A 26085-nucleotide genomic window follows, 5' to 3' on the forward strand; every position below is an offset into this window, starting at 1 on the left:
AATGTAAATGATAATGGAGTAATTTAATAGAAATGTATGAAAAGCGTTGCTTCCTTTTCACTTCAGGAAATTCGATAAATAAAGATATTCCTGCACTTTAATAAATAAATCAAATTCTTACTTTTTATAAAGGGAAAATTGCATAATTATGTAAACAGTATAAATCATGTTCGCCTTCAACATAGGGCGAGAAAAAACAACATTCAAATTCCATCATAATAACTAAACTGTTCTATATCATTTCTTTTGCTGTTGCCATTACAAAAAAAATAGCAAGAGCAGATGATAAATAAATAAAATAATATAAAGGATTTCATACATTGCAGACGATAATAAATAGCAAATTAAATGTAAAACACAGCAGACCGATAAAATTTACAAAAGCAATATCCAAACGTAGACATTCATTATGAAACAAATGTATCTATAACTTTCGTTTCTACAAAATGTTCGTTTTAAGTGACAAAATAACTAATATCGTAAGTGCCAATATCGTTCGAATTCGAACAAAAAATCACAATAATCAAAACAATTTTAAGATATTGTCCATTTTCACTATTAGTCCAGCAGCCTTGTCGACTAAAAGAGGGTGTACCTTGCGTCAAATCAGGTAAATCTGATTTTTTGCTGAGTTGTTTATGACAATGGTGCATTAAATAACCCTTGTAAGCTCGAGCGCCGAACGCAACCTTATTAAGAATCGAAAAAACCGTGACATTTCAGACTTTACGGTAGTTTTTGGCGATTTTAACCTTAAACGACTAGTTTTTCAACTATACCTTCAAAAACCGTTTTTAAAATAGACTACATTGCTACAATATGAGTCGAGAACCATTTTTTTTTAGACTCAATAGTTTTCGAGATATAACCTCTAAAAGTTCACTATTTTTTTCGAACCTCGATATTTTTCGCAATATTTTGTGGTTCTAAATCAATTTTGTTCCCGTTTCTTTAGAATATCTCCCCCCTTCGACCCTTCATCACGTTCTTGTGGATTTTGAAGAGATTTAAAGGCCTTTAAGTAGGTTCCTTTCCCGCTCCTTTTTAACCGACTTCAAAAAGGAGGCGGTTATCAATTCATACCGTATGTATGTTTTTTTTTTTTTTGTTTGTTTGTCCACTCATAGCGTCTCACCTAGTGAACCGATTTTGATGATTCTTTTTTTTAATGGATAGGGGATGGCTCAACTTAGGTTCCATTACTTTGTTTGACCATATTTGTTCTTCAGAAAAAAAGTTATGGGCAAAAAACAGCAAATTTTATGCAATTTCCCTATTAAATGATTTTGTAGCGAAGTTCGCACTTTTCATCCGTGGATAACGGTGGCTCAGTGGTAGAATTCTCGCCTCCCACACGAGCGACCCGGGTTCAAATCCCGACTAGGACAAAGTGAATTTTACTAAAATTTCGTTTCTACTGTTTCCCGTATTTTCTCGAATCTTCTATTAATTTCTGTATCTTTCCAAGTCTGGAAAGTTCCAGCACTTTCTCAAGTTGTATATAAGGAGATGTAACGTTCATTCGTGGTTCTGAATAAAGATCTCGAGTTGAGACTAACGAGTATTCGCTTCATTTGGCTTTCACATTGTCTTCGCTTTCTTCATCTACGCGACAATAGGAAACTCATTGTTGTAAAACTTTGGTGTCCTATAACAGTAACATTAATAGTAATTGTAATGATAATTTTGAATGAAGGCTTCTCTGAAGCAAGCATCAAATTTCTTCAAGGGATATTTCGATAATGGGGAATCTGGCGCTGTCGTCTCATTTTTGGCGTAAATAATTTTATTTTAGTAACCCTGCTGATTTATAGTAAACCTATGTGAATTATCAAAATCTTCCTTTCTTCAGTGCTATTGCTCCATAGTAGGGGTAAACCTAACCTGGAAGCGAGGTGATGCAGTGACTAGGATCTGCTTAGCCTTCACAATGCTACCATTAGGTTTGACTCAACTACTCTGTAGTATTTTTATCGTTATCATCTATGCCGATAACAGATGATCGGGGCTAAGTAAAAAAATACAGGATTGCATCATGAGCAACTTAGATGCTGTGGAATGTAAATTAGTTAGGAAAAACGTAATACTTAAATGGTTATAATTAAATTAACTACGCATGATTTCCAGAGAGGAACAAAGATAAGTTTTTAATGCCAGTCGCTTAAAGTTTAACGCGTGTCAATAGTTTTTTTTTTAGTATGGAGCATTTTTAAGAAAAAAATGTGAAGTTTCGTGATGGTAACTTCTTATTATTTCTGAAATACCTACATTTACACTAAAAAGAATGAAATAAAAAAATTTTGAAAAAAAAATAGAACCGACTTCAAAATTGCTCTAAAAAGTGAAAAATAATTTTATTCTTTAAACACCATCGATAATGCTTTTAAACATAGTTTTTGAAGTTGGCGCGAAAACGATAGATAAAATCATTCACAGTCATAACTCAAATACAACTATAAATTTAACCAGGACCAGTTTCTTCACTATCACATACATTATGCATTGATGACAGCATATATGAATAGCGATATAAATGTTTCGTTCGTAACTTAGGATGCTTTTCTGAAAAAAAATATGAACGAAGCATGGTTACACTGGATTTTAAGTTTTGTTTTTGCGCCAACTTCAAAAATTATGTTTAAAAGCATTATCGATGGTGTTTAAAAAATAAAATTATTTTTCACTTTTTAGAGCAATTTTGAAGTCGGTTCTATTTTTTTTTTCAAAATTTTTTTATTCATACATTCATTTCTACATCTGCTATATTATGGAAGCCTTTTATGTTTTATAATGGGTTGTTAAAATAGAAAATGATAAGATTCGAACTATAACATTTAACTTTAAGCTTTAATATAAATAGTCAAATAAAACCCCCAACAAGATCAAAAAGATACATCAATTAAGTTAGTTTTTTAATCAGTTCTTCATTAGAGTTATTAAATATAATCATTAAGTTAATTTAGCCCTCTTGGATGACCCCAGATGAGGTTCATCCGTATCTGACTCGTTATATCGCGATTGTATATTCTTATTAAGAGTTGGCGATCTATCGTCGTTGTTTTGTGTCCATAAGACATTTTCCATGTCAGAATCGGGAAGATCGTCGCCTTCTGTGGAATCGAACTATGCTACCGGCAAGGATCGAAGCCGGAACCCTCCGGTCACAAGTCTGATGCCCACAAGGCTCCAGACGGACGAACATTAAATCCACGCCTTCCTGAAGCTGCAAGCATTCTCACAACCTCTTTGGCATCAGCAAGAGATGTTGTGGGGCTGTGTCTCTGGTCATACTTTTGGAGCTGAAGCCTTGTGAAGTAGATATCCAGCCACAGGAGAGAGGATTCAGTGTGACTTCTAACCACACTTGAACCTGTAAGAAGATAGTTCATAGGTAGTTAAATAGAAAATTTTGAATAAAATTTATTTATGAAGTGAATGCATAGATCATTTGTACCTGATGATATGTCCGCAAGAAGTTGAAATCGAGCAGCGTCTCTTCTAGGAGGTAACCTGGCCAGATTAATATTGGTTTTCGTCGCAGCCCTTGCAAAAATTTGGTACCACAGCGCGTCAAGATTATGGTTGTTCGGGTGGCCACCGTATAGAGCAATTATGATTCGCTTTTCTGCTACTGCTATTTCTTCTAGTGTGTCCTTAGTGTCGAGAAAAATTTCAGCTTCCTTTTCAACGTCCGGATATCTTTCAATCACGGACATCATCTGCTTCTTCCCAAAGCCAAAGAAGCAGGACGACGAGTCACAACCAATAAAGGCATAGATAAAAAGTAAAAGCCCCAGTTTCAATGAGGATTTTGAAGAGGGGATGCTGGAATACATGACATCTGATGCTTGACCTCTTCCACATTTGTTAAAATAGATTTCACGTTGGTTTGAAATTGCAATGAGACTGAATAACAAGTCAATATCCTCACCAACAACTAATACTACATCATAGGCAGAGGCAACAGCTACAACTGTAGTAATGATGAGCCTATCAGCATCTTTCTCTGCTTGAAATACTTGAAGATTGTGATTTCTCATTTTAGTTTTCAGTAAGTTGATGCAACGAAATTGTTTTTCTCATTTGAAAAGCTTGAATGATCAGTGCCATGGTTGTCTCAACAAAGATTATTAAAGCAATGAATGTAAATCAGCTCTTCAAAGACGCTTGGAGCTCTTTGTACTTTGTTGTACGAAAACTTCTCTTTTGGAGGATTTCTTTCGGCTGACAGAGAGGTTGTAAGAATGCTTACAGCTGCATGAAGGCGGGGATTTGTTCATCCGTGTGCGAGATGTTGAAATAGAAACAAATTTCGATTCCTCAGAAGGCTACGATCCCCCCGATTTCGACATGGAAAATGTCTTATGGACACAAAACATCGAAAACAGATCACCAACCCCTAACAAGAATATGCCATCGCGATATGACGAGCCAGATACGAATGAACCTCAACTGAGGCCTTCCAAGAGGACTAAATTAAACTTATGATTACGTTGAGTAACTCAACTAAATAATTGATTAAAAAATTAACTTAATTGATGCATCTGTTGCTGTGCGTTTTATTTGACTATTCATATTAGGGCTTAACATTAAACGTTTATCGTTCGAACCTTTTCGTTTTCTATTTTAACATCCCATAAACAAAAAATGCTTCCATAACATAGCAGGTTTAGAAATGAATGTATGAAAAATGAGAAGAGGTAGGGAACGAGCTTAGGGGCTCTTAAATCTCTTTAGAATCCTCTAGAACATGATGAGGTGTGGAAGGGTGAAGAGGGTCTAAAGAAACTGGGTCAAAATTTATTTTGAACTACAAAATGTTGCGAAAAATTGCAAGGTTCGAAAAAAAATAGTAAACTTTTAGAGGCAATATCTCGAAAACAATTGGGGCTAAAATAATGGTTCTGGACTCATTTTGTATCAAATTTAGTCTATTTTAAAAACGTTTATTGAAGATATAATTGAAAAACTAGTCTGTTAGGGTTGAAATCGCCAAAACCGTTAAAGTCTGAAATTTGCCGGGCTTTTTTTTTTTTTTTTTATTAACTAGGTTGCATTCGGCGCTCGAGGTCACAAATTTGGATTGTTCAATGGACCACTATCACAAACAACTCAGAAAAAAAATCAGAACTACCGGATGTGACGCAAGGTCCGATGTACAGATCCGAGGATGCTACTGGACTATATTGGGTCATATAAAAATTAGAAAAACTGTTTTTTAGATATCCAACTCCTAATGTTAGTGAGAGCACAGTTGTTATCAAAACTGATTAAATAGTTTCAGGAAAAAAATGTAAAACACTTTTCTCCTGAAAAAAATAATGTAATAAGAATAATTTGCTTGATATCAACCATGTCGTTGCCAGTACATGTGAGTAAAGAAGAAAAGCTCTGTGTGCGCTAATGGCATCAGTGAATGGCATTTCATCCCTTGTGATGTCATGTACAGAAGCGTAAAAATGAAATTGAATCTGCGTAACCGTTAAAATAATTGTTAAAAATATTAAACTTTGTCAAATTATTTTAAAATTGGTCATATCCTATGTTTTTAAGCATGCTCGTTCAGAAAAAAAAAATACTCTTATAATTTCGGATAAGACCCCATTCTCCCTTTAAAACAGTGATACCCAAACGTTTTTACCCGAGGCACCTCCCACTAGGGTGAAACCACGGTCCAGAATAGATATAAAACGTACATACGTATTTAAATTGTCGAGATAACATGAGAAAACACGATAATGAAAAAAATAAATTACAAACCAAGAATTTGCTTTATTATAATATTTTTTTTAATTAATGCAAAATATCTGTTTTTTAGAAACCAATTTCTGATTATTTGGCACCAATTTGCAACAATCGCTCTTGATACTGAATGAATATGATTGGTTGATTTGCAAAGTTACTGCATATAGTTTTCGATTCGTATCATTGAACATAATATATCACATGAATCAGCTTTGTAGGTGTGGCACCCCTTAAGCAGTTTTTGTTTTCTGAAATTTAGTTTATATCTAAATGAGTCGGATATTAATCTGCATAGCGTTCAAACTAAACAAAGTCTCACATATGTATACTTTTTGATACCGATACCGAATTTTCATTTTACACTGTAAAACCGATTCAGAAACGTTTCTGGAAAATAATGAGCAGCAGATATGTCTACTTTCTACCAGTAACATATCTTGCAAAAAACAGGAATGTTTTCTGCTAAAAGTAAGTAACTGTCGTAAAATCATCCTTTAATTTTTATAAATAATACATGAATATCTCCGGTCAGTCAAGTTTGTGGAACTTTCAGAGAAAACTTAAGTAGGTTTTAAGTAGTAGCTTGGTGCTTTCCTTGTTTGCCAAGAAAGCTCCAAAAGCATTATTGCAACTAGGGCCACCGATGGGCAGAATTGCAAGAACCATGCGTCTCACTCGCTTGCAAAGCTGCGGAATCCAGAGATTTATTCGCTCTTATTGGGAGTCGATTTTATATTCTCTATTGGGAGGCATTTGCAATCTCGATGGACCGTAACCGCTCTAAAACCGATACGCTTAATGAATACGTTCAGTTAAGCTTCAAACTGGTAGCTAGAAAAAATTTTCCCAACAGCGAGATGCAATTGTGCAACTTGGAGTGATTCAGGAAACTTTTTGACAAAGATACTTAATTTTCAAAGGAAATGGGTAAACACCTGTGGAATTCCAAAACGTTCCATGGAAATTACCAGTAACGTTTCGAATTTTTTTGTGTGCACAAATTTAGGTTTTTTCTTTCGGCATATTCAAACCATGGTCATTTATTCAATGTATTCTCGATTTGCTGGAGGAAGTTTTAGAAAGAAAGAAATGCATTTATTATTCAAATTAAATTTTAACAGACTCGGCAAGTTAAAAAAAAGGAATAAAAATGGTCACTATAATCCCTTAACCGACACATTATAAATGATAAGTATTTGTTTTTTCAGTGGTCATTCGTATAACGGTATAACGTCAGATCACCAGATAACTAAGCATCATTTGAAGGCCGTCGCAACTGGGAAAATGCTTTTTGAAGGGAAAAAAAAAAACACATCAGTGCGATCTTCCCAGATTTAAATAGGTCAGAGTCTTCAGGGGGTCCGAGAAATGTCCGAAAAACAGAAAGCCGAACCCGTTTTCTTCTACGCGATGCGTTCAACCTTCTGCCCTTACCCTTCAAGTTCCAGACATTTAATTATTAACTTCTTTGGGATTTTTTCTGTTAGTAATTTTTCAAACTCGGATGTTAAGAAAGAAATCGGACGTTTTTGGTAATTTATTTTTCAACGGAAAGAAGAGAGATTATTTTAATTTGTGTGTTGCATAGTGGATGTCTTGGTTAACGGTAGTGAAAGAAATTTCCGAGTTTCAAGTCTAAGTTATTCTGCGTAAATTAACCTCTGACAGCTACTTATTTGTTTTGTATACATTATGCAGATAGGTTTTTTTTTTTCTTCGTAAGACCTCCCATGGATTTGTTTTAAACAAAGTTTCAATATTATTAGATTTTAAAAGTGGCCGTCAACGTCTTAAAACTTTAATAAATTTATTCAATTTAAAACATTGTGTTTTCCAAATCTAAAAACTAAGAAAAAAAAGGGTAAAGGTTTAAAATAATTCAGAACTGAGTAGCATTTTAAATTATTTCTTGAATAAATACTTGAATTTTAAATTAAAAGCTCACTTTTAGGTAAATAACACTAAAGTTTTGGTAACTAATAGCCAAACGATGGCATTTACACCTAATTATATTTGGCTTTGACGGTGTAACTATATGTATGCAGGGGAAAAGGGGTACATGTGAACATGGGGCACAGGAAAACATGGTATATTTTACTAAGATAACTTCAAGCAAAGGATCATGAAAAATTCTGAAGTAATGGCAGTTCCAGTCCTACCTCCTGGCCAAACTTTTAAAGCAATGAGCCAATTTATGTTTCTGCGGTGATAACTTCTTTGTTTTATCAGATGCTGTATGTAATTTTATTACTGTCTTCTTCATGCAAAAACTTATTTTAGACTAACTAATAAGTTAAATTTAATTATTAAAACCATTACATGAACATACATATAAATTTATGAATGTATAAAAATGTTTACTAAATTAAGAACTCTTTATTTTTGCAAGTTAGTTCTCAGGTAGATGATGGGCACATAGCATCAAATGGCACATGTGAACAATTTTATCCGTAATATTAATATTAGTGTAGGGTATTATAAGTGCTAAAAAATGTGCAAATATTTATAATTATTATTTTTCTACAGTCTACTATTAAGACAAAATAAGAACTGTAGTATCTTCATTTCTTTTTAAATTATGGGTTTCATTGTTTGCTTAGCGTTATATTTATCTCAGCCATATTTTTAAAATAAAAAGAAAAAAATCAATTTTTTTTATTAAAGTGAGTAAAGAATACTCATACTATAAGCAACCACGTTTTCTTGCAGTAGGGGAAGAACAGGTACAGTGAAACACGAAAACTCAATTACATTTAATATGATTGAAAACGCAGAAATCAATTTCTTTCAAATGATGCAATATTTGTTACTATAAAAGGAACTATGAGAGTGGATCTAAAAAAAATCTACGAATTCACACAAACGAGAAAAAAAAAAAAAAAACGAAATGCAATTTTGTCTTACTGTTCCCCCAGTAAGTGGGATTAGTGAGACACGTATTTTTTGAATTAGCAAACTTTGAAAGAATCAAAATTTGCCTGGAAAAATATGAATGATTGTTGCCGCTTAGTTTTGATACGAATTATTGCTTTTAGCAAGATACATTTCATGTCGTCTTGCCACACAGTAGGAACATCTATGCTGTCGTGTACAGGCAAAGAGTTGTAACTGCAAATTTTTCTTTTTTTTTTTTTTTTTTTTTTTTTTTGCATTTTTGTCATCTATTGTACGTTATCTTTATTGTACAGGATCGCTTATTTGGTTTCCGCTGAAAAAAAGCACGAAAAAAGGTCTAATTCCAACATTTTCTTATTGTTAGTATTAAATCCACCACACATTTCTTCAAATATCTCGAAAACTTATTTCTGCAGATACTGCCATTTACCTGTACATGGCAGTATTTGTTTGGGACTGAAATAGAATGATTTAGAGGATTCTGGATTAGTAAATTGGCTTCAAGTGTCATATTGTGATGTAGAATTTAAGAGGGATGGAATGTCCTCGCTGCAGCTTTAGCTATCAGTTGCAATAGCTTCTTTGTGTCTGTTTCAGAAAAGCTTCAAATTAGCTTATCTGATTTCTTTTTTATAGGCACGTTAAAATTCTGAAGTGTAGATGAATATTATTACATTTAGCACATTGCAATGAAGCAACAAAAAAATCATTTAAATACAATAAGTACGAAATGGAAATATCTATGTAATATTACATAGGTATAAAAGTCATAATTCCATTTAAGCATCCTTATTTTGTTGGTGCCAGGTTTTTAGCTCTATTTCATTACTAGTGGTACCCGCACGGCTTTGCCCGTAGTAGAAAAATAAAAGGTCTTTTGGTTCGCCTGAATATTTACAAATAATGTATGGTGAATTTCTCGCCAATTGGCGTGCCCATGTTACGGTTCCACGTTATGATAACTTGGTAATTTACTCGTCTATCTTATGATAATTTTGCTCGAAAAAATGTTCTTAAAATTGAAATAGAAAAAGATCGAAATCGAATTTTTGAAAAATCGCTTTAAGGTGCACACCCTCATGATATAAACTACTTCTGTGCCAAATTTCACGAAAATCGGCTGAACAGTCTAGGCGCTATGCGCGTCACAGAGATCCTGACAGAGAGAAATCCAGACGGCGAAAGATCCAGACAGAGAGACTTTCAGCTTTATTATTAGTAAAGATTATTTATATCAACAGGCTAGTCGTAATTAAATTTGACTCAATGTATAACTTCTCCACTTTTAATATAAAAGGGCCATGGGAGCCGGGGACAGTGAATTAATGGTGTCTCACTATTCCCTCAATGCAAAATGCAAACTAAATAGCCAATCTCAGACTAAGAAAATTAACAACATCTTTCAACTGCTAAAATGAGCGTTAGTTCATTGGTTAATGTAAGGTTCATAACACCAGTCTGTAAAGTTTATCTGACAGTTAAGAAACAGAACATCAAACAAGGGAGATATTTTACTTCATTAGGTTTAAACTAGATCGACAGAGTTCTTTTTCTTACATGATACTAGAAAGCAACCATTTTTCCATAATATTGTTCACAGTATGTCGAGTTGACTTTTCAAAAGTTTTACCGGACTGGAAATATATAAACAGAAAATAAATTGCTGTTGTGTCAATGTCTCACTGTACCCACTTCTCCCAACTAAATAAAAAGAGCAAAACTAATATGATTGAAAGTTTTATAGCCTTTATTGCTACTCTTTATACAACTCGATGATAAAGAATATCAGCACACTTTTCATCGCAGAAAAATATGTAATTATCTTAATCGAATGATCCTAAAAAGCAATAACTATGCCACTTTCTTCTCCACTTAAAAGCAAACTAAAATGACATTACGATTAAAATGTTCATCGCTTAATCACTTTCCAATGCAAATCGATAATTTCATCGTCATCAAACACAAGTAGAAAACGTGCCTAGCCGTGTGAACTATCCGTTATCCGTAACCCAATAGCCTTTGCAGCTTCTTGAGTCACCGGTATAAACGCTTTACATGCATAACTTTCTCCTTTTTAAAGAAAAAGAAAAGAACCAATAGCCCATGGGAAAAAACCGACAAAAAATTCCACGACAGATAAAGGCCGGTCGGCGTAATTATACTAGAACAAAAAAAAGTGCAAAAGAATAACAAGAAACATTCTATGGAACATCCTCCCAAAACCGCCCACCCCGAGCAACTTTCGTTGGCATACTTTTATTGGCCCTCTATTGGTCAGATGGCACGTGTACGGTACCTGCACGTGGGTTAGTGCGATTGAGGAGTATAAAAATGGCCGCTGAGGATGAGGATGGGTCAAGATTTCTCCCACTGATTGAGATTACGGGATTAACTCTCGCTGCTCCTTTGATTGGTCGGAAGGTGAAGTGTGAGTATGACGGTTCTCTTTCGTCCTTTCCGTTTGAGGAATTCATTCATGAAAAGAAGATAGCTCCTTTGAACATCTTCTCCGTGTACTCGATTACCGTTAAACGTTTTTTTAGGTTTACGTTGTATTTAAAAATCGAAGTAAAGGTTTCTAGGCGGTTAAAATTTTGAAATATCGCATATCTAGAGTGCTCATTTTGTTTTAAGTGTTAAAATTTTAACACTCATAAATATTTTGTTAAAATAGTATATGTTTGTAGAAATTAAGCTATTGCCTATCTAGAGTGCTCATTTTACTTTAAGTGTTAAAAATTTTAACACTCAGAAGTTTTTTTTTTTTTTTGAATAGCATATGCTTTGTAGAAAGTAAGCTATGGCTTATCTAGAATGCTCATTTTACTTTAAGTGTTAAAATTTTAACGCTCATAAGTATTTTGTTGAAATAGTATAAGTTTTGTAGAGAGTAAGCTAGTGTTTATCTAAAATGCTCATTTTACTTTAAATCTCACTAACACTCATAAGTTTTTTGTTGAAATAGTATATGTTTTGTAAACAGTAAGCTATCGCGTATCTAGAGTGCTCATTTTAGTTTAAGTGTTCAAATTTTAACACTCATAAATATTTTGTTGAAATACTATATGTTTTGTATTAAATCAGTTAATAACTTTAAATCAGTGCATCTTTTGAGCGATACTGAATTCCTTTCTTGTGATTTGATTTGCTTTAGAGAAAATCATGTTTCCTGATATCGTCATCATCTAGCGAATTCAACCTAAAAGATTCACCAGTGTTGTATTGACGACATTATATTTAAAATTGAATGTTGTTTTTAGCTCTCAAGATTACTCAATCACTTAAATTGTTTGAATGTAAATCTTAATGTAAACATTTTGAATATAGCTAGGAGCGAAAATTATTTTTCTACTAATAGTTTCCAAGGCTATTAATTGATGCGTAATTTAAAGCCAAGTGTGTATATTTTGTATTAACGTTGTTCTAGTAATATTAATTTTATTTGAAACAGTGTTGGTAATAAATAGTTTAAAAAATTACTGCAAAAGTTTTAATTTAAAAAATGTAAAAAACGTGTAAAACATTAAATTGTACATCCGAAAAGTTGAAGATAATGCATGTTAAACAATATATTGGTACTATCCAGAAAGACAACCAGATCAAGCTCAAGCTGTGTTTTTTTTTTTTTTCTTTTTTTTTTCGAATTTAGATGTGGTTTTAATAGAAATTGCAATTCAGTTAACTTCTCGATATGTCCTTCAAAAATTACTGGTATCATTTCTAAAGTTTTTTAATTTGCGTATAACTTTGTGCACGATGACATTCTACTGTAGTTCTTCATCGGTCTTGTGATTGGATGCCAGGCCCTTTTGGCAGTTTGTAGCATTTAAATATGAAATAATTTTGTTTAGTGTTAAGATGGAAATTTTTCTACAAATAATCCTAGAGCCACGAAAGTGAAGAGACTAAATTTCGACTTCATGGAGTCCTTTTCCGATTGCAACAAAATCGTTGCTTTGTTTCGCTTGGTTAAAGAAAGTGAAAGTTTACGACAAAAATTCTTATATTGAAAAAAATATGTGTCTGTCGTTTTAGGTATTAAATTTCCGTGCATCAAAAAAAAAAAAATAATAATAATGATAGTTCCAAAATTGTGTGAAAAACAATGTAACAATAAAAATATTATTTATGTATATTATTTCTGTAAAGAGAGTCAGCGCATTAAAATTTTTGAAAAAAAAAATCAGTTTTAAAGGCGGTCTTAGCTCTGAATAAACACATAAATTCCTGACTGGGACAAAGTTGCTCTTTCAAGTTTACATTTTAAACAAGTATTTACAATTTTTGATTCTATCTTTGAATTTCAATGTAACTGAAATTACAAAAAAAAAGGAAAAGAAATGCCACGATCACCAAAAGGCTAAACAATTTCATTTTTACTTCAGTTTTTTTTTTTTTTTAACTCGCAATTTCAATAATAAAATGAATAATCTATGAAAGCTACTCTAGCAGAGCCAACAGTTGTTTCAGAACCTCGTAAGCTCACATGAAATTACAAAATATCTTCAAAATCAATTTTCAAAACCGTAATTTTCTCCGAAAAAGCTTTTTACACAATCTGGTTTTTTAGCTTTGTAGTTTCTGAACCTTAAAATAAAGCCCCACCTTCTTCCCGTAGCGATACTATAAAATCTAACCACTGTTCCTTCATCAAGTCAATTGATATTAAACTTGAATATGAAGCATGTTAATAATACATTAACTACTTTAACGAAATTCGAGTAAGAACGACACACTGAATGAGTTTATGAAACTTAAAAGTTTCAAAACATTTTCACTTTGTAACATACTCCCGATCTACTACTAAAAACTTATAGTAAGATATTTTTTCTGAATCTATTTGTTCCGCAAGAACATTTTGTAGTGTTTATGAAAATGTTTTGGCAGATTCTTCTCTGAGTTCTGATTCTATGTTCTAGCATCATTCAAAGTTATTTATTTGAATGCGTAATAAATGATTTTATTAATAATTTATTACGCATTGAGTTAAATTTTTTGCTTAAAAATTCATTTCCGATTTATAAATATAAAAACCTCAGATTGAATTACATTCGATTTTTACAGTCATTTCCTTTTGAGCAACGATATGTTAAGTGGATAAGCGACTGATTTGTCCACTTGGGCAATGGTTAAACCCACGAGTTTACTTCCGTACGAGTTTTGACCGATAAAAATGATCATCCTCATATATATAATAGCGAATTCACTGATCGAGTAACGCTGACGTTACCAACAATAAAACTCGCACCACGGCATAATTTAATAATATTTTTTGGTAATGTTTGACATGCAGGGAAGTGCTTTGTTTTGATAAGGCTGAGCTGGATCCGATAACTTTACTGTTTTACTGGTAAGACTGTGTCATTTAAGGAGAATGAAGAAACGAAAAAGTGGTCAACAATAAACGCTATCTACTGGAGTTTAGGGTTCATCCACTGGAGTTAGGGTTAAAATTTCAACTATCAAAATTTCACCAAACAGGCAAAAATAAAATTAAAGAAGGTATTTTGTTTTTGCCTAATTAAAAGAAACTATTATATAACAGTATATAAAACTGCAATAAATGAAGATTATGCGTTAAAAAGAAAACTGGATCAGCTAAAAACGATGGAAATTCAACAAAAACGAAAAAAAAAAAAACTTCTTTCGCTCGGTTTGACCTTCTACGCACATGAAACGAAACTTGAATCCCAAAAGGGTTCCTTTCGTGCAATGAATGAAGAGAAAAAAAATGCTCTTTTTAATCTTATAAGTATTACCAGCGGTAGAATACATGCAGAATATAAAGCATCTCCACGATCTCTGTCTAAAAAAATCATAAGATGGCTTGAATAATTTCTTTTTCCTTTTTTTATTTTTATTTTTTCAGAATTCAAAGTAAAAGTCACCTATTTTCAGAAATAAATTTGCAAAAAATTCGTTATTTTATTTCTTGTTAGTCAAAAAACATTTTTAAAACAAATTATAGAAAGGCAAATTTCAAATAATAATAATAAATGAAAACTGTTTAGTTCTTTAAAAAAAATTTTAAAAAAAAATTGAATTTGTCGTCTTGAATTCAGAGTTTCTTGTTCCTACAAATGGACTAAAATGGAAATGGAGAAGAAATTCGCACCCGTCATAATATGACCCTCGATTTTCTAGAACTACAATGATTTGCAGAACTACGTGCAATATACTGACAGCCCAGTTAAGCCATCCAGAAACTGGGATCTGGATAAGTTATTTTGTTTTCTGACTGAAAGATGCTTTTTTTTCTCTTTAATTAGTTCGATTTTCCTGCTGTTACTGAAAATTAATTTAAAAATCGACTTATGTCTAAGCTTTAAGTACATAAACAATAATTATTTCTACTTTTTTTTTTTTTTTTTTTTTGCTACCAATCAATTTCTACTCTTTTTCACAAAGTTCGTTGGGACTATCTCGGCAACGGATCATTAGTTAAATCTGCAATAAGAGGTTCTGGTTCCCTTTTATTTCTATCTGTTACATATATAGGTTAAATGCATTCCTAATTTTTGTCATATTTTACACACGTCTTTAAAAATACATTTGCACTAACGTAAATGTGCTCCTATTACAAATTTTTAGTTAATGTAACAATTTTGTTTGTTTTTTTCTTTTTTATTATTACTCTAGGTATTAGAGATCATATATATACGCTCCATATTGATTAATAATATCTAAAGCACTTTCAGGCATAAATTCCTATTTATGTTCGTGCTTTTTTCATTAAGAAAAACTGATTTTATAATACTACTAGTAGTAGTTTTTTTAAGAGTAGCACTAGTTGATTAACGCAATTTTAATTCTACACTCTAGAAAAAACAATTTCAAAAAAAAAAAGAAAAAGTACTCAAATTTGAGCGTATTACCGAGACGCTATGGCTCCGATGATGCGGTTGTCAAATTTGAGGCAATCAAATACTCATTTTTAAAACCTTGCTCTTACTCAGAAATGAAACATTATGTGCTCATTTTTGAGTATAAAATAATTTCTAAATTTAGTATTAACCGAGTTATGTACTCATGTTTGAGTCTGAAACAATTCAGCACACTTTTTGTGGACATGGGTACTCATATTTGAAACGCAAGGTTTGAAGAAAATTTGAAAGCATGAATGTACTTATTTTTGAAAACTTCATTTTTCCCAGTGTAGTAAGAAGCAAAATTGATTTTTAGAAATTCTTTATATCGATTCTTTTTTAATCAAAAGTAAGTGTTGTTAGTTTAGATTTTCTTGAAATATTTTGAGGAAATGCACGTAAAATTTATGGTTTTCTTTATAAATTTATGCATTTTTATATGTTTTTCTCTTTTTCAAACTTTGCACATTTATTATTTAGTATTTTGTAACTTATTCATAAAAATTTGACAAATTAATTTTACATTTTCCATTTCAGAACTATTTATTGAAAATGAAAACGATAATAATCTGCGGTAAGTTATTTTAACCATTATAAAAAGTAACAGTTAATACAAAATAAACGGGGCTGCAAACGTAAAATATTCCGGTGAAATATGTTTTCAATATTCTTCTGTATTTGTTTTGAGTTGTTAGAAAGTTACACGGGTGTTTCTTGGCTTATTTTTAAATCTTATTTTATAATAAATAAAAGCTATAGTAATTATTAAAACAAAGGGTAGCACTTGGTATATAATAACCAAAACAATTCGTAAAGCAAAAATTTAAACTAATTGATAGGTTTATTTTGATACGGATTTCATTATAAATGAATGAGTTTATCGGATTTAAAACCACAACAGCTGTTGTTATACTTTAAACAGGACTGTCTGCTCATTATTTGCTTTGGAACGACTCATTTTCCACCAAAAACGTTTCAATTAAATGTTAGAAAAATAGTGCACTTTGAGTAAATGTCATTGGCAAGATGTCAATAGCAAGATGTCATAAAAAAATACGTAATGTATTCAAGAATAAGATAACTAGTGAAATTTTAATATGCTCACTGTTGTCTGTTTTTATCTAGTTAAAATATATATTTTTAAAAAACTTGTAAAGCGACAGAACGAACAAAATTTATGAAAATTTTATTCGACATTAAATAATCATATTGGTTTCTAGCGCATATTTACATGTATTTTACTTATTTTGTTCAACACGTCTATGATAGAACATTGATTTGGCCATTTCCATCTTTAGAAAATAAAATTGAAAACAAAGCATATCTCCAAATTTCGGCAGTATATACTTTTTAATACTGATTAAAGCACTGAATTTAACAGAGGCAAAATTAAAAGTACCTTGAAAGCGTTGCATTACTTACTAACAACATTTTGTGGCTGCGACTTCATTTCTGAAAGCTTTAACAGTGCCAGAATATTTGACACTTGAACATAAAAATTAAATGCAAATACAAGATACAGTAAACTCCTGATTATCCACGGAACTGAGTGGGACAAAAAAAATCGCGGAGAAACCGTAAAAAGGTTAAAATAAAGGACTAATAAGGAAAAAAATTTACTCAAAAACATGGTAGTATTGATGCATAATATTTTCTACAAACAGTGAAAATATATACCGTACAGTAAAATCCTTTGTACTTTTGCCCAACAGAAGTTAACATGAATAAAGAACAAGTGTATGTACAATGAAAAAAGCGCAATAAATAAGTAAGCAAATAAAGAAACAACACAAAACAACTGAGTTTAAATTTGCAATTTTTCGACAAAAAAAAAACCAAGCTATTAGTATTTGCCTTTTGGTACGTAAATATATGTTCCTGGTTGTTGATTGACTCGTGGATAATCGAGAATTGACAGTACAGTTTTAACTTGTTTTGAGCTACTAAGCTGCAGTTAAATTTTTTATTCGTACTTTTTTTTTTTTTTTGTATACAGGGTATCCCAAAACGACCGCATAAACTCTGCACAGCTAGATTCCTCGTTGGGAGTAGAAAAAAACTGCTCAAAGAAGCGTGTTTCTGTACGATCCATAGTTTACGTGAAAAAATACGAAAAACAAAGTATGACGTAACTGCCGGTGCAAGAAAAAACACTTTATTGAACATATCAACAGCAGTATACGTACATTACGTATAACAACAAATACGTGTAATGACGTTTTAAACACTGTCGTCTGGAAAGATATGAAAATACTGTTGTTGATATGTCCAATAAAGTGTTTTTTTACTTGCATCGGCAGTGATGTCATATTTCGTTTTTCGTATTTTTCTCGGTAAATTATGGATCGTACAAGAACGCTTCTGTGGACTGTTTTTATGTACTCCCAAAGAGGAATCTGGTTGTGCAAAGTTTATGCGGTCGTTTTAGGATACCCTGTATTTTATCAAACGTAACTAATACACAAGCTTTTTTTTTCGCCACGAAAAAGTGACAGATGACACACAAAACCCAAACAGTTGAATGTGCATAAGCAGTATTACCAAAAAGGTTTATTCTCTGATTTAGACTCAATTTGGTTTCCAAATATATATACTTCACCATGTTAAAATCTAGGAATTAAGGCTAAATTTGACACGTAACACATGCTATAAATTTTTAATGTCTGGATTACATGCGTTTTCTACGCAAAGCAAGTATTGAAAAAAAAAAAAAAAACACACATTGTGTGCTAAAGCTATAAGGAAAAGTAGTCATCAAAATAAAAAATAATACAGCTTTAGAAAAGGGAATGTAACTGAAAACGTAAAGGTCTAATAATCAAACTTGTGAAGCAAAATTGATTTTAAAAAGAATCGACAACACTTCTATAAGCATACATATCGTAACTACATTTTTCGATAGTAAACGAATAATTATGCAACAAATGCCATAAAATTTAAGCAATTTAGAAATATTTTAATGAACAAAAGAAATTTATGAATTAAATACAGCATTTATGCAATATCTAAAACACATGCTCATAAAGACATTTCTTGTGCTTTTGTAATTAGTAAAATAATACGTTAAAAGTTTCAAACGAATTTCCGAAATATTTTTAATATGAGTGGGACTTCTATTTGGATTCAAGTTTCCATTTGCAAAATATACTTTTTCAAATATGGTAAACAATTGTTCGCTATGAAAGGTAAACTTTTTTTCATGTGTTAACTTTTTTTGTAATGCTTTAAATACGAATTGCAAATAAAATTTTAATCGTTATTTTGCTTCCAGCGCTGCTGACGATTGCTGCAGTTAACGCTAAATCAAGGGTGAGTTTTTAAAATTATGTTTTCTTGGCATAACTTAATTATTAAGGCTTCGTTTTATCTCATGTTACTTAAAAAACACCCACAATTGAGCTTTACTGAATTGAATTTGTTAACGAACTTAAAATAAATAACTGAAATTTGAGTGAAAGTATTTGTACAAGAATACCTTAAACACAACACAAATTCAACGACGGTTCTTTCAGCAGATTCCTCAACAAACACGGTATTGACTTAAAAAGAAACAACTACAAAATAAATTCCAATTTACATAATGATACGAAACTTACATTGGTCATAAGAACTGTAGTTGTAAAAAAAGCAACGCAAAATTAAACTACTAGTATAATTAAGTTATTAATTTACCTTTAGACTTATATTTGTTCTATTTACGTTTATACAGTTTTTACACCCTACACACAATCCAGAATTAACGCATTTGTCCTGGAAAGTCTCGGTCTCCAATGCTTGTGTTGCATGTGTAAGAGAAAAAAGAATGCAAGGTGATTGTTAAGAAGCAACATTTTAGCACCATTCTTGAATATTTCTAACTTCAACTTTTATTTTTAATTGCGAAACTTAAAATGGTTGTCGAACCTTCCAAACAATATATATATATATATATATATATATATATATATATATATATATATATATATATATATATATATATATATATATATATATATATATATATATGTGTGTGTGTGTTTTTCCCGTTTAATTCCGGTACTAAAAGCTCAGTGCAGCTAGATATAGTAAGGAGGTATCATTATCTCTTTAGTTTTAGAAAATAACGCGAAATTTCGTGGTTCGATACTTTGTGCCATCATAGACAGAAAGGATCACTATATAAATTAGGGCAAAATGCAGGTGTACCCTGTCGTTCTTTTGATACGCCCACCCTTTTGCATTTTCGATACCTTCTGGCGCGTTAATGTTATCTTTCTGAAGTGCCCTGTTGTTTTCTGAAAGCGCCATTCTGCTTCTTCACTCCACAGATTTTTTTAAACTACACCTCTAAGTGCCACATATATTTTCTTCACGCAATACATAAAATTCTCGTTGTAGCTTTAACAATATTCCTTTCATCAGAGAAGTACTTTCTGCATCTTACAATTTTAAAGGGTTTGAGGGGGTTTTTTTTATTTTAAGTTACTACTTTTGTGGTGAAGGTTTCGCTTTTGTGATCACAATAATTTGAAAAGCGTCTCTTCTGAGCTCCTTTGAATGTTCTAGACCTTTTAGGACCATTCAGTGTACTTTGGAGCGGCATAGTCCCTGCTTTAAATGTTTTTCTTAGTATTTTTCTTCTAGACTTATCACAATAAAAATACAGAAAACATCCTTGCTACGTTAAAAAATAGCACGGAAACGAGCAAACGTTGGATTCGAACGCTTAAAATTCCTTTTATTGAAGATAATAAAATAAACAACTATAAAAGGGAAATAATGTTTACCATTGTTCTATACCCTCAGACGCCTCAAAGCAACACTAAGACATCTAATCTTAGGAATATTACTAAGATATCCTACTATTGCTCTGAGGCACGATATGAGAAAACAGTGTTTTCCCTTCATCAGTTAGTGCTGTAAAACCATTCCAGTTTTTTTTTTTTTTTTTTCTTTTAATGAACGAATGTGACTAATACATCCTCTTTTTTTCCGACAGTCAAAACGAGAGGCGTTTGAACTACCCGACGGTGCCGATCTCTTAGTAGGAAGCATTCGAACGTCCTTCGCATGCCCGCAAGGTGCGGAGGGATACTACGCAGACGTTGAGAACAACTGCAAGATCTTCCACGTCTGCCACACGGTTGTAGAAGAAAGCGGATCCGCTGACACACAGCAGTTCAGCTTCCTCTGTGGCAACCAAACGGTACGCAAACATACTTCTCGTATTGCTGATTGTCTTATTTCAATGTTTCTCAGTAACTGAACGATTTTTTTTTTTAATTTGATTTTTCTGTATTTTGTGAGGACATCTCTTATTCACAAGAAATCATAGAGACCTAGTTTAAATCTGTTACTACTGTTTTAATTTTTTTCTTTTTTTTAACAAACTGAGTACTACTAAGGTAAAAAGCGACCCCTGTTAATGTTTCTACATTTTCTTTAGCAATATCATTGAAAAACTATTATAAATTTATGATTTTAGCCAAAGGTTTTTAAAAATAGCTCCTTAATTAATTCAGAATTTTAACATAAACTAGGGGACTCCGTCCCCTGCTCGTTTCGCTTGCCAATCTCCATTTACCGCTTACGACGACTCGATTACCAAAGCTCCGTTCCCTTGCCGCTTGTTACTTGTCAATATTTCGCAAAATTTCGCGACATTGTTGGTAATTTCTCGCCAAAATTTGTCAATCAAATCGGACAAATGTCGTCAGATTTTATGCCTACAGAATGACATTTCAGGACTTTAATGGTATGTTTTTCCAGTTATCTCCTGTTCGTTAAAGTTTAGGTGCGTGATACAAGGTTGAATGACTTCCTCCGAATATCCGGTATCCAACGTACCAGTATTAGCCTGGCAGACGTTGACAGCTCAGAGAAGATTGCCGACACACACACAGACAGGCGCACATAGATTTTAATCATATAGATTCTATTCTTTCTTTTTAGCTTAAGAGACATAGCACGATATTTTATTAAAATTTTCCAATAAACAATTTCATTAAGGATATGATCTTACCTTACCTGCTTTCTGTGCAACGTTACAGTTAAACTGAACTCCTCCATCCCCCCCCCCCCGAATGATATCTAGACCTTATCGGTTTGATGAGGAGAGTGAAGTCTACTATCCAGGGAAGAACAGGTCAAAGGTGGGGAAGGAACAGCGGGGGGAGTTTAATTATAAACAAAAAAAAATACAGTGTTGGTTATAACATTTTTGATTTTTGAATAGAATGAAATATATAGAAATACAGTTGATTACAGCAAAAAGTAGCGAAGAAAGAACACATCAATATTATTACAATGAAACGTGAGAAATAGAGTTACAGGTAAACTTTCATCATTATACGGAACAATAAATCATTGTACTTTTTACACTTTCCACATAGATGTTCAACCAGCTGACATTCACCTGCTCCATGCCGGAAGATGCCGTTCCCTGCCCAGATGCCCCAAGTTTCTTTTACCTGAACGACAACCTACGACTGGGTGATCCCAAGGTGGCCTTCCTCGATGATCAGGACATCCAAAGAGCAGCCCCTCTGATCGAGAGTTTAGCTGCCCGATACCAGGCCGGTGGTGCTGCCCCAGCACCACCCAGGCAGAGAGGTTAAACCCGACTGAACCCCAATCTCTGACCACGAAAGATCCAGGTTATCAAGATTCCTCGATTCTGATGAGAGCGACAATCTCGACGCACTCTTGATTAAGTTAACTATTGCCAGTTGAGCTTACATCTTCTGAAGACTTACTGTTATGTGGGGAATCCTTTTTTGTTGATAATGTAGGTGATTTGGTCTTGTAGCAACTGACATTTGGTGGTTTTAAATAAGTGCCTATTAATGCTCCTTTAAATTATATCTAATACACATTTCGTTCTCTCATGCTTATGTATTTAAATTATGGCTTATTTCTAACAAATGTCGCTTGTGAGGGAGGAAAAATAAAAGCTTGATCATCCAGATCTTTCCCACAGACGTATAACAGGAACTGAACAACGGACAACTTTCTGTGATGTCTTCCGCTACGGACAAAGCCAAGTATTTTTATGTGTCACTTGTGTGATGTCATGTTTTACGTCATTTTGTATCTAAGTCGAAAAGCCAATTCAGGATTCGTATATTTGTCAAACTGCTTGCTATGTGGATATTTTCTCAATGAATCCGTTTAAAATATCCTCAAATGTTGTTTATCGCTGTGTGTCATGTAAAGTATTTTGTACAATATTTGTTTGTAAAAATGGATAAGGTGTTTTTGTAAGCTACTTGTAAAAATAAACGCATTTTAATATAAAACAAAAGGCTTCCGTTTTCCATATTTTTACGCATTGTTAATACATTAAGTTCAACAATATTTTGTCACGAGCAAAGCCTGAGCAAAGGGTATAAGATTTAGTTATTTAAATTTATCAGAATGAAGGATTTTAATGGGCCAAATATTTGCAGGGAAAGCAATGATAAAAATAATTTATATAAGCTATTTAAATCTCTGGTTAATCTGGAAATAAGGAAAAATTACTACTTCGATGCTGTTAACAGCGACCGTAATAAGCTGTAACGAGCTAAGTTGCAGATATTTTCAAGGAGGCTATGACGTTGTAATAAAATGCTTCATATTCCTCGCTTCACTCTCCGAAATTCATCCTTGCATTTTTCGTCGTATTTGACGAAAAAGCTTCATCAAATTGGGGAACATTGCATGAGATTTGAGAATGAATTTCTGACACAGTTAGAAAATAATTGTCAAAAATAAAGAAGTCAGTCTCACCATTGAAAAATCCTCGGAAGTGAGCTATTCATTTCTGACAGTTTTTTTGACTTCAACAATGTTAAAATTATTATTAAACAAAAAAATGAATAGAATATGTTATTTTGTCCCAAAATTAATTGACTATTTTATATCTTTGATATCATTTTGCACATTTTGCGTGAATAACGCTTGCTAGAGATGTTAAAGATCAAACTTCAGAAAGTGCAAAGTAACACCAGATATAATTTACTTGCTCCTCTTCTTTGATGCTGAAAATGTTTCTTTAGAATAAACAAATAAAATTGCAAATATGAACTGAATCAGTTTGACTGTACCCTTTAATGCATGATGTTTTTAAATCGAAACGAAATTTCAAAAGATGGTTGGCTTTCAACTCATAACTGAATCACGAGGGAAATGTTTAAATAATCATAGATTAACTTCAGCATGGTTTATGGTTTTTTTAAAAACAGAATTTGGCACCATTGGGATTTAACTGAAAAATATTGCAATAAAATGTCCTAAAAACATTGATAAAAGTTTTAAAAGATTTTGCATTCAGCATGTGCATTTGCGAATTCTGAAACTTATTCCATATTTATTTTAAATTAGTTGAGCGCTCTATTTACGAGTTAAAAACTGATTTTATAACATCTCCAGTGAGTATTTTCTCGTTCATTGGCAACTACAGAGCTTCAATTTTTTCTTCCAGCATTTTATAAAAACTAAATTGGATATTTTATGCAATGTACCAGACAGCTCGGTTGAGACTGCAGTTTTGTTCTTAATAGAACTCCTCAGTCAGGAATAGTGAATAACCGAGCTGGAGGCAGATAACATCTCATTGAAGCAGTCTCAAGGTGTGATAACCGAGATGCATGTAGTATACACACATGTATATTGCATGTAGTTTTGCCGTAGCCCTGGCTTAGGGGCGGTTACTTACTGCTAAATTGGGTATGTTCATAGACATGGGAATCGGTTCGCTAAGTGAGAGTGAGCAAAACTCGTTTCTCATGTCTGTGGCTATACGTTGCAAAATGGCATTTAACACGCTGCATTTAAGGCTTACCTGTCAGCTTCAAGCGTCACTTGTCATGCAACAAGATCCTCATTATTTTACATTGATTTAACAATTAGTTTCATAAAGCAAAGATATTTTTTTTACGTATTTACAAAATACTGAAAGAATTCATTTCAAATCCTTCAATCTGACAACTCTGAGTTTATCAAACTTTTGATGACATTACGTCGAGTACATGGGACACTATTATACCAAGATTTACATTTTCTAGAACACAGATTTTTAAAATGAATCAGTTTTGTCTCTCATTAACTACTTATGTACAATATTGAATCTTAACCTTTTAAAAGCATCAAAAGATGAATGATGTCCCTAACCCTGCTTCTATGTATACAAAAAGTATTTTTATGCATACAGAAAAGACCGACCCCACAAAAGAGACAATTCAAAATTTTTAAAAAGTGGAAACAATTGAATTTGAATCTAAATCTAATGCTCTTTCTTGCCACAAAACTTGTTGACACAATTGGCGTAAGGTGGCATAAAAAAGATTTATTCAATAGCAGTGGTGCCCAATCTTTTTTTTTACCTCATATATGTCTAAGCAGTGAGTAAATACATGAATAAAATGATTCTAATTGATATCAGCTTGGAGTTAAGTAAATAGAACATTAACATTTATTTTTATCTGTTAAAGGTCGTGAAAGCAAAAAATTATTTCGCTTTAATTAGTTCTCGAAAACTGTCACGAAATTTACAACTAATTAAAAAAAGTATTTTCTTAAATAATTCTACTACATTCTCATTTCGTCAATTATTTACAGGAATAGAAAAATTCCGACTCGTAATAAATAAAACATAGCACAGCGCAATATTAATAGCAGACGAATTCGGCAAGTTGGTGATGAAAAATAAAATAAATTTTTTCATCAAAATACTGCGCTAACTTCCTGTAGACGAAAGCCGCACATCGTCCTCTATATTGTCCCCTTATTACAACCAATTTCCAGTAGTTTTTTTCTTTCTTTGCTTTAATAGCTGCCTCTAAAAAAAAAAGAGAAACTTAGCATCATTTACATTGATCTGCTGCGATTGACGGGAGCGGTTCGCCGACAGCGCCCTCTAAAAAAGTGAACAATCATTGCCACTTTTACACTAGCAATCCCGTAGGACATTTCTCTCCTTCTTCCTACTCCGTGGTGCGAGCTATTTCTCTTGCCGCTTTTACACAGCACACTGCTTTTTTTTTTGAACAATCACGAATTGCTTACAGTTTTCACTTGACCGTAGAAAGAAGTCCGCGTCCTTTGATTTTATTTTTCTATACTTATAATGTACTTTTTAAGTCGTTTGTTAACGACTTAAAAAGCATCAACAACCACCATGTTTGACGGTTGTATATAAAGAAAAATCGAAAACATACTGAAAAATGTTTTTTAGTAATACTTCACCGTTCTCTACAGTGAGCACTACAAGGCACATATAGCACAAGTTAAAATAAAATTTACATCAAAAATTAAAGGAAGTAACAGCCAAAGAGAACGAGGCACAAAAACCGACCATTTTTACTGGGCGGCTGTCGGAGGCAGCTGTCGGAGCCTTTACAGATAGCTGTCGGAGTTGGTTCTTCCGACAGTTCAGTACGGAGGATCTCAAAAAAAGTAGTGTTGCCAAAATTTTGCCACTTTTGGTGATTTAACTTGCACCCAGGAAACGAAACAACCTTCTCTTTTTATTAAGCGCTGGACAGGCAGCTAACAGGACTAAACATGCAGCTGTCGGAGTTGGTTCTTCCTACAGTTCAGTACAGAGGATCCCAAAAAC

The 26085-nt window shown here is 32.7% G+C and overlaps 1 protein-coding gene across 1 annotated transcript; it reads left to right on the top strand.

The window, feature by feature from the left end:
* The first annotated feature begins 16048 nt into the window (after positions 1 to 16048).
* Positions 16049 to 22788, top strand: LOC129229781 (U-scoloptoxin(01)-Er1a-like). The gene is made up of 4 exons (XM_054864155.1): positions 16049 to 16080; positions 18778 to 18815; positions 20485 to 20691; positions 21878 to 22788. The coding sequence occupies exons 1-4, from the start codon at positions 16059 to 16061 to the stop codon at positions 22100 to 22102; spliced, it is 492 nt and encodes a 163-aa protein (XP_054720130.1). The 5' UTR covers positions 16049 to 16058; the 3' UTR covers positions 22103 to 22788.
* Positions 22789 to 26085: the final 3297 nt, after the last annotated feature.

This window comes from Uloborus diversus, chromosome 9, assembly GCF_026930045.1.
Source record: "Uloborus diversus isolate 005 chromosome 9, Udiv.v.3.1, whole genome shotgun sequence".
NCBI lineage: Eukaryota > Metazoa > Arthropoda > Arachnida > Araneae > Uloboridae > Uloborus > Uloborus diversus.